The sequence below is a fragment of the Monomorium pharaonis genome, chromosome 1 (assembly GCF_013373865.1).
Source record: "Monomorium pharaonis isolate MP-MQ-018 chromosome 1, ASM1337386v2, whole genome shotgun sequence".
Lineage (NCBI taxonomy): Eukaryota > Metazoa > Arthropoda > Insecta > Hymenoptera > Formicidae > Monomorium > Monomorium pharaonis.
Genome location: NC_050467.1, coordinates 23,719,644 through 23,729,538, shown reverse-complemented (window position 1 = coordinate 23,729,538; position 9,895 = coordinate 23,719,644). Strand labels below are relative to the sequence as shown.

The 9,895-nt window shown below is 40.9% G+C and overlaps 1 protein-coding gene across 4 annotated transcripts in view; it reads right to left on the bottom strand.

Moving 5' to 3' along the window:
* LOC105838162 (atrial natriuretic peptide receptor 1) overlaps positions 1–9,895 on the bottom strand; it is a 69,096-nt gene that overhangs the window by 1,350 nt on the left and 57,851 nt on the right. For 3 of the 4 annotated variants that reach the window (XM_036295315.1, XM_036295317.1, XM_036295316.1), the window contains 16 exons: positions 6,264–6,429; positions 5,796–5,870; positions 5,044–5,323; positions 4,732–4,841; positions 4,421–4,609; positions 4,032–4,252; positions 3,470–3,709; positions 3,145–3,271; positions 2,831–3,039; positions 2,602–2,752; positions 2,225–2,384; positions 1,974–2,134; positions 1,725–1,891; positions 1,345–1,491; positions 1,073–1,265; positions 182–455 (listed from right to left, as the gene is read on the bottom strand). In XM_036295315.1, the coding sequence (XP_036151208.1) occupies positions 182–455; positions 1,073–1,265; positions 1,345–1,491; positions 1,725–1,891; positions 1,974–2,134; positions 2,225–2,384; positions 2,602–2,752; positions 2,831–3,039; positions 3,145–3,271; positions 3,470–3,709; positions 4,032–4,252; positions 4,421–4,609; positions 4,732–4,841; positions 5,044–5,323; positions 5,796–5,870; positions 6,264–6,383 (2,824 nt within the window). In that variant the 5' untranslated portion in view covers positions 6,384–6,429. Of the gene's footprint in view, positions 1–181; positions 456–1,072; positions 1,266–1,344; positions 1,492–1,724; positions 1,892–1,973; positions 2,135–2,224; positions 2,385–2,601; positions 2,753–2,830; positions 3,040–3,144; positions 3,272–3,469; positions 3,710–4,031; positions 4,253–4,420; positions 4,610–4,731; positions 4,842–5,043; positions 5,324–5,795; positions 5,871–6,263; positions 6,430–9,140; positions 9,310–9,895 lie in introns of all 4 variants that reach the window. The other variant, XM_012683483.2, reaches the window with a different exon arrangement.

The following is a 9,895-nucleotide window of genomic DNA, read 5'->3' as shown; positions in this document are numbered from 1 at the left end:
AATCTATTCGTAAAATCTTTCTGTAACCCAGTAAACACAGAACATTGCAGCAACATTGCGGCAATTTTATAATATTGCTGTAATGTTGCTACAATGTTATAACATTGCCGCAATGTTGCTGCTATGGTCTGTGTTTGTTAGGAAGTTTTAGTTTTTTTTTCTAATGCAAAATTTATCTTACGAAGACCGGAGGATTCCATTCGAGAGGCCGTGTTCACGGTGTCGCCGAAGAGGCAATAGTGCGGCATCCTCTGACCAACCACCCCAGCGCAAACCGGACCGCTGTGCACGCCGATTCGCACGCTCAGCTGAGTGTTCTGCTTGTGGATTATTGTGAATGATCTAACAGCATCCAATATCGCTAGAGCCATCAGCCCAATCTCTCTCGCGTGTTCGTCGCCATTTCTCTCCGGAAGACCAGACGCTACCATATACGCATCTCCTATAGTCTCCACCTGCGAATCAGTCTTCAAAATAATCTCCTTCTTCCAAATCGTTCTGGAATTTCTGATTAAAATCAATGTTTAGAGCTTGAATGAGTTTCGGTGCAATTGTCAGCCTATTGCAGAAATTAATTTTTGCAACGCTCTGTGTATTGTAAAAACTCGATAGTTTCTGCAATTGTCAGCCTATTGCAGAAACTTAGTTTTTACAACGCTCTGTGTATTGTAAAAACTCGATAGTTTCTGCAATTGTCAGCCTATTGCAGAAACTTAGTTTTTACAACGCTCTGTGTATTGTAAAAACTCGATAGTTTCTGCAATTGTCAGCCTATTGCAGAAACTTAGTTTTTACAATGCTCTGTGTATTGTAAAAGCATAGTTAAATAAAGGTATTTCTACTGTAAAACTTTCGTACGAAACATTTTTTTATATTTTGTTTAATTTACGAGATATATCGAAAAACCGCAAAAATCGTCTCAACTTTGAAGGGTGGTTTCACCCCTTCAAACCGTTTTTGGACACCAACTAAAAATTTCTAAATTCATGTATTCACCCGGGGCGATCACAAAATCTGAATTTTCGAGTTCGCAAGGTTCCCTTGTTAGTCTAATATTTTGTTACATGTTTACCTTGTAAACATCATAAAATCCGATAATACTGTCGAAGGTACTGTACAAGTCATTTAGGAAGTCCACGACTTCCATAGGTGTGCTCTGCGCGCATAACGCCGTGAAACCGACGATATCGCTGAAGTAGATGGTAACGCATTCAAATTGCTCCGGTTGTACCATTTCCCCGGCCATCAACTGTCCGGCGACTTGCCTTTAAAAATTCGTTCTGTTAAAAAAAAAGGCGAGGAGCAAAAGAACTTGGTAAAAAGCTCTGTAAACGATTCCAATACCTCGGGAGCACTTGATACAGCAATTCTTCGCTGCGACGCTTCTCCAAGCTCAACTGTTCGGTTTTCTCCTCGACGAGGGCCTCCAGGTTGTTGGCGTACTGCTCCATCCGTCGTAGCAGATCATCCATTAAATTCTCGCAATATCCTCTAAAATGTGGATGCGATTTATTTTTATAGCATATTTATATTTTTTATTTATTTTCATATTTTATATTTATTTTTATATTCCTATTTTATAACTTAAGCGCGATGATACATGAAGATTGATTGAACGATGACAGGGTGTTAAGATGTAATGACATGAAAAATTGAAGCACGCGACGTAATGCAAATGAATCACCGCTGTGCCATCGCAGTTAATTATAAGATTTTTAAGGTACTTCATGATTCCTCGTATCGTGCCGCGAATCGCATGGAAGCTGGGCCGTTCGTCGGGGACTTCGTGCCAGCATCTCTCCATCAACGACAGTATGTCCGGCGGACAGTCCTTCGGCGTGACTTCCGGTCTCAAGGGAGGATTCTCCGATGCCGATACCCTGTTCACGATCTTCGCAGCAAAGACATCGGAGTGATAAAGAAATCGAGCTAAAATTAGAAGAATTTAAAACTGGACGGGAAACGGATCGCACCTCTTGCGCCGTCATAAAGGTCCTGGCTACCTCGTACGGACCGCCGCGGACCACTATCTCCTCGAGGATAATCGCGAAGCTGTAAACATCGCCCTTCTGTGTCGCGGCGCATCCGGGTGTTACCGTCAACGGTAAGAGTTCCGGGGCAATCCAAAGTAATTCTGCAGATAAAGACGAAATGTATTGATGTCCATCTTTAATAATATATCAATTTTATTCACGTTGCCTTTCTTTTTTTTTCTACAACTCACTGGTGTAATAGCTCTCGTCCATAATTAAGTCGGAGGGCGTGGTGAGAGTTTTGAGGCCAAAGTCGGAGATTTTCAATACAAAGCGACCGTCAATCAGGCAATTGCACGATCGTAATTTTCCGTGAGCGGAGACCTCGCTGGCGTGAAGATAAGACATTCCCTGCGAGGAAGCAATCTCTTTATCGATTTCGTGTTACGCTCGCTTAGATGCGATATATCAATTAATTAAAATTACATCGGTTAATTAAAGTTGAGGCACAAAGTTAAAAACGGTATATATTAAATGCTGAGATATATTGGAAAACTTAATAAGAAACATAAGTGGCCGTGAAAGCTTTAAGTCTAAAAAGAAACACAAATGTTACATCTGCCTCTACCTTGGCGATATCGTGGATCAGGGACATACGAAAGTTCCAGTCCAGCTTGATCGCCTCGTTTTCTAAAACATCCTTCAACGATCCTCGGGGACAGTATTCGGTAAGGATTAAGACAGTCGGCGACGGCGAACAGAGGCAAGCTCCGATGAATCTAGCGAGCAACGCTTTTTTTATTATATATAAATTTATTATATATAATAAATGGGAAAATTTTTCTACTGTTGAATACCTCACGGTGTTCTCCGACGTGACGTCCCTGACCTGCTTGATCTCCCAGAGCAACTTCTTCGTCACGTCGACCACTTTCTTCTTCGTGATCTTCTTGATAGCCACCCTCTCGCCCTTGTATATTCCGATGGTGGTGAAGACCGTCGTAGGCGGCAGAGATTCGCAACTAATTTGCGAACCGCGACGTATCCTCTGTTCTAATCCGTAATTCTACGATCAAATAATAAATCAGTTTTAAATCTTACAAAATAATAAATAAAATCGATCTCTTGTCCTTCCTGTGCACATTGCACTTAATCGTAATTCATTGCTCACGTTCGCGTCGGTCATCGCTTGGTGTAGATTTATCTTCGACGAGAACTGTTTCCCGACTTCCAGGAGCAATTCCTCGGGTCTTACACGCCAGGACATGTTATTGAGATCGGCGGACAAACGCAAATGCCTAAGCGAAGAAATGTTTTCACGATTCGATTAATATAACTTAATAATATTTCACAATATTTAATACTAGAATATTCATATAGCTACGTGTTAATCTTTTTAACATTGATGTTTTCTACATTTATTTATTTCATTTTACGTTTGCATCGTGTAAAAAAATTCAGATCAAATCTAAAGGAACGACTCGCATCGAGTGTACCTGTATAAAAGACACGCGGCTGTAATCGCAGCGAGCAGAAACACGGCGAGCGCTATGCCCGTGTAAGCTACAAACGTGTAAGCTTCTCTCCTCGAGGTGCAATCCGGATCGTTTCCTAAAAAACCGCACTCCGGAATGTCCGGCGGGGGTCCTTCCCTTCCTCCCGGCCAGTGTATCTTCTTGCCGCTCATAGAACTGTATTCTCGATTTAATCCCAAATAATGAGCGACCACTTCGAACCTGTAAGATGCCACTATCTTATCTTTGACGATTTTTTGTGATATTTTATTAATACGTAGCGTCAATGATTATCTCAGAACGGTTTAATCGATTCTTTTTTTCTTTAATCTGTTTGTCTGTTTTTTTTTTTTCGGAATTTGTGTGTGTCCTTTAATATTGACAAGAGCTACTCTCTTTCTCGATATGATAAGATAATCTTTATTTAACTTAGAAGAAAATTCTAATTTCCGTGCCGTCTAATCGTGAATTCATAAATTGCGAGACACTCCTCGACCGCCAACGATAAACTCGCGTCGAGCGAATTGCATGAATGTTCAATGACCTTCCGGTAATAGGATCTAAATCAAGGATGCTGTAATCCGCGTGACGATCCCCATCGTCATCTATCCTAACGTGACCCGTAATACCCATGAAGTCCCGATCCCACATTCTCCTCGTTATAGATATGCCGTCCCTGATATCTCCGTCTTCGGCCAGGGTCTCGTTCAGCGCGATCCCTAACAAGTAAACACCGTCGTAAAATGCTCCGACGAAGAAGTTTACCTGCGGAGAAAGCGAGAAATTTATTTCAGCCGCTTGGATCGATTTTCTCGATTGATAATTTTATTGATCCTTAAACCCTTCGCTTTGCGAAAAATGCGAAAAACCTTCAAATATTGTCGCGCTCTTAGGCTTCAGTTACAAAAATATTATTTTTTTTTAATGGCTCACTTCTTCGCCCTCCGAAAACGTGTAATTGTAATTGGTTTGCGCGCGTTGCCTGACGCTATCGGCGAAATCCTGAAACTTCGGACTGGTCGGCTGAAGGAGAGACACCCTCAGCAGGGCCTCGTAAGCCTTCCTGGCATTGGCGTCGTCCTCGTCCCCGACCTCCCAGTCGTGATCGCCCCAATAGGAACCCTTGAAATTGTTTGACACTTTAACATCGACGGAGAAGTGTCATCCGTAATGTAATTTCGCTGTAACGTTGATGTATGACGGAATTATAGAGTATTCTTTTCTCACTTTTCATGGCGTCTTACATGAAAGATCTCGACGTCGAGGAAAGCCCAGTCCCCTCTCGTCATCCCTAATTCGTGGGCGGCCAGCATAAATTTCCTGACTAGTGTTCCGCGAACGCTGAGGATCACGACTGTTAAAAGATTACCTCCCTTTAAATCGTCGTCAAAGAACGCGCGGCACGATTTTCATTGAATAGAGAATCCCATTAATGAATAATGGGATTTATTCAGTGTTATTCAATAAATTCAGAGATAATTCTTTCTTTTTCGTATTCAAATAAATTCATAAAGCCGTGGATACCCTGCAAACGTGAGATAAGAGCGATCACTCACTTCTCGCGTACATACTCGCGTCGCGCAGATAAAGGTGATACGACTCGTCCTCGGAGTTCCCGTCCAGCTCCTTCACGAACTTCAGGAGCCCGTCCTTACGCAGACCGTACTCCAGATTCTTCCCTACCGTCAACGAGAACAAATCCGACCTGTCCAGTATTAGAGCAACGTGGGACCAACCGAATTCCTTGAACACGCTGGCGAAGACGAGCCGCAATCGGCACTGGCAGTATGACATCCTCGTTAAAGTGGGATACTTGCTTTTGTCTTTGAAAATTCCCTTCGACAAGCAGGTGAAAGATATATTACGACAAAAGCTCTGTCTTTAAGGTGAAAAGAAAAAAAAAGTATCTAGAAAAATATCTATTTTATCATAAAATTTTATCTCTCGTTGAAACAATATGCTAAAAACTCAATTAATTGATAATAATGTATTGTATTAGATGTCATATGCGAGTAAGTATGATAATAATTGTTATAAAAAACTAAAAAAAAAAAAAAAAAAAAATTCGTGAAATATACAGAACGTTATTATAATCCCGAGTTCATTAAGTTTTATGAGAATGGGTAAGGTAACATTGTACATTTCATATTTCTCAGACCGTAATTAGCGCACAGCTAATTAAGATATAATAATGCCATATTTAAAAAACCAAAATGTCAGACAAGGCGCAATTAAAAATATCATAAATACAATAACAATTAGAGAAAGGAAAAAGAAAAGATTCTACAAGACTTTCGTAACTTCTTACCGACGATTCGTTCTTCCATTTATGAATTCTTCCAAGAATACCAGATGTAACTGACAGTTCGCTCTCCGAGGGAGGCTTGGTTCACAAGAAAGAGTTAATCACATTGAACATTAACATTGACACAATACGGCGATTCGTCTTAATATCAGAGCAGATATTAAAAGGGAACAAGAGAATGCGAGGGATGCAAAATGGCAGATTAATCTCATTTAGCACAATCTCGCGAATTTATTATTGCTACCGTATTATTATTACGCATTATTATTATTATTCCTCTACTTGAACGAGCTTGTTGAGAATCATCGGTGCGAGATTAATTAATGTTACGTGTCAGGTTACGCAAATGCAAGGTCCACGGAAAGTTAACTGCGCGGACGGAACCTACACTGGGTTTGATATATTGGGAAGGGGGGTTGACAATCAGATGTTGGTACGTGTATCTGCAACACGAGAACAAGTGCGACCTACTTGATCACCCATGCCAGTGATAATTGGAGTATTCCAGTAGGCCGCGAGACGTGCCACCGGTTCCAGGGCGAAGGCGCAAGCCGGCCCGATGAATGCGATCACGTTGTCCCGGAAGTGCATGTCCGCCGCTAAACCGGGTGCTTTCGCCCCGCTGCATCTCGGATAACTAAGGAATTTGAATATTCGTCGTTGACCACAAGTCTCGCAATTAAGTTCAAATCAACGTCGCAATTAGGTCTCTCTTATTATCAAATGCGATATAATGCAAAAAGTTGGTCATTTTTCCAGCAAATTTTTCTAGCACATTTAAAATACAGAATTCTAGAGGTTTTTTAAAGATTAAATTATTATTTAAAAAAATATAGTTTTTCGTACTTTGTGGAAATTTATGTATACATACACTTGCTTTCATGATTATTGTAAGAAATTGTAAATAAATAAAATTAATGAGTAAACTGTAATTGTATTTTTCTCAAAACGGCGACCCTGGCAATTAAAAAATTTGTCAATTCTTTTTTTTTACGTTTTTTTTCGATTCGCTACATCTGGATCAGTTTAGAGATTGGATTATAATTTAATCAATCAGAATTGAGAAAATCAATATCAAAATTGTTGAATTTTGTTTTGACTGATCAAATTGCAATCCAATCTCAATCTCTCGACTGATTACGACGTTAAAATGATCCAACTCCAGCGCTAACGTTGAAATGTACAACTCTCTGCATTGATATGGAAATATATGCATACACGGTTAATATCAATCTGTAAAGACGCACAAAGGGGACTTGTGTGATGGATCATATGTATCATGTATTAAAGCGCAAACATAATACGATATTGGATTACTGGGGGGTGGATGGATGTGCAGGAGAGAGAGATACGAGTTCTCTCCCTCTCTCTCGTGTGCAGTTGCATGTGACGCACGTACGCGACAGCCGCGTCCTTGAGGAGCGAAATGCGCGTTTCGGTGCGAATATATTCCGCGTGCGCGCAATTAGCGACGAATGGCAACAATAATTACGGTCCATTCGACGCGCAGGGATAGGAATCGCGCGCGGGCAGCAACAACGCTCGGGGATAATGGCGCATTAATTGTGCACCCCGATGAATGGCGAATGATTGGATATATTCTCGTTTTGATCTGGACTAATTGAAAATGTTGGGAATGTGCGGCCCGGCGTGCAGAAATGTCGCGCCGTATCGTCCACAAATGTTTACGATGACAATGCAGACCCGGAAAGCCCGGATTTGCGATAGAATACAATTTTAATTGCCACGTCGCTCGCTGTCCGTACGAAATTGCCAATCGCCAATGAATCAGAGTACAGGTTGGAATTTTCGTTGGTGCAGGTCAATTCATTATTGGAGTAACGATTGCAACGCTAATTTCCGCGCGACAGATAATGTGCAGTCGTTACTTCATTGCTACTCGTAAATTCATTACAAAACTGGCCGTTTTATTTATATCACGATTTATTAAATGCTGTTATAAAGACATGAAATTTCGGTACCAAAATGATGATTATAATGTAATTGAAATATGTAATCCACGAGCGACGGATGTAGTTTTCAATAATTCATTGGAATTAATTAATTTACTAAAAGACGGCTGTTTTACACGATATTTAATTAAGTGCTACAGAGACGTGGCATCTCGTTAATGAAATAATGATTGCAATCTATTATAATTACAACGTTGCAATCCGTAGCGCGGTAACAAGAATGTTGAAATTTTCGTCGAAGATTACTTTATTAGAAGAGTGACGGTTGTTTTATGTTACGGTTAATTAAATAGCGTTATAAAAGTCACGACATTTCAGCGTTGTTACGATTGCAACGACATGTAAATCCGGCTCAACGGATGATGTGCAATTGTCAATGAATGTCGTTGGAAATTTCGTAGATTAATTCACTTGGAAGTAACGTAACTTCGTAAACGAAACTTCGTAATGGCTTTTAATTAAGTGCTACTTTACGCGGCATTTCGGCGCTGTTGCTGAAATAGTGATTACAACCACGTGTAATCCCCGCGCAACAGATGATATTACACCACCGCGTAGACATAGGCGCGGCGGTACATACTGCCGTGTATGCACATTTTTCATACGACGTGTATACGGAGAGAGAAATGGATGATCAATATATGTGTCGTACGTAAAAATAATTTTCACTCGCGGCAGATAATCCATCGTTTTTTTTTTCTTTTTCCTCCCCTCGAGCGGGCTTCCGAGCGCGTTACGTAGCGGTTTATATCACGGGCGCATCTTTCCGTGCAAACGCCTGTTCAATTGTATCAATGTAATGACGCAAAAGGGGTGCGCGTGAAACGAACTATAACGCGAAACGAAATATAACGTGGCGACTGAAGCGAGATATAAGATTTACGTATTTCGCAATACGAAAAGTAGTAACGGTTTTATGTTTTATCCGATGCAGAAAGAATTTATTTTTATTTACACCGACATCGCGACACCGTATCACCCCAGATGTGTGACCATCCCCAGGCCGTGTGATCTCGAACATTTTTATAACGTATTTTTTCCCCCTCGATCGCGTTTTCCTTTTTTCGATCTCAAAAAATAAAAAATTGCGTGGTCAAATGAAAATTCCGTTACAGCGATGGCTTCGCGAAGGAAAACATTATAAGAATAAAGACACCCTTATAATACGCGACCCTATCATCCGACATATATGTTTTATCGTCGCCGTGCAGGTTGGAGATTAGATGTCGCGATTGTTAAGTTGATTCGACGGACGAATTTGATAATTCTTCAATTCTTTCGGTTTTGATTGATATAACGTCTTAGAAGTGATGGACGACCCTTCTCCTCTGTTTCCCGACGAGTAATATCTTTGGCACGGAGTTATCGCGTATACCTTCCTTGAACCTTGCGCAGCTGTACGTTGTGAACCTTCAGGAACTCATTCACTTCTTCCAGAGCCAGATCGACCGCCGGACCACATCGCTCAAGATCAAACGGGCTGTCGAGATGAGATGCCATAAGGACGCCCACATTATACACCCTCAGGGAATTCCCGTAATCCACTGCGAAGTGGATCAAAGGTGTTCGTGAGTTTGTCGTGTCGCGCAATGCGAATGAATATCGGACAGGCACTTGAACGCTTAATCAAAAGTAATGCTGTTTGAACACGGGGTTGAAACTGAGAACCGATGGTGGCCAGGAATAATATGGTAATCTCCGGCGGTATTTTTACGACAGAGAGATATATATGTTACCTTTAAAATCCCTGCAATTATTTCAAGAGAGCTGATCGTTCCTCGAAATAAAATGCTACGATACGATCGAGCGTACTTTACAGGCATTTTAAATGTTCGCAATTTAAATTATTTCGCAATGAAGCAAACAACGGAGCTTTGTGATTGGAGAACTTAAGACTCCAATTTTAATGGAGTTTGGCAAATTGAAACAATGCCGGGGCATTAATTTGCGCGATTACGCAGAAGAAATGCCATTGACGTGTTGCTATTCGTTGAAGAAATCACACAGAAAATACATTCGTTTTATTCATACGCACGATTACACAAAGCATCAAAAAGGCGAGAGGGGATGTAGAATACTGAACTACAAGCCATGCATACCCAATGAGCTTATTCTCGTCGTCAAGATAAA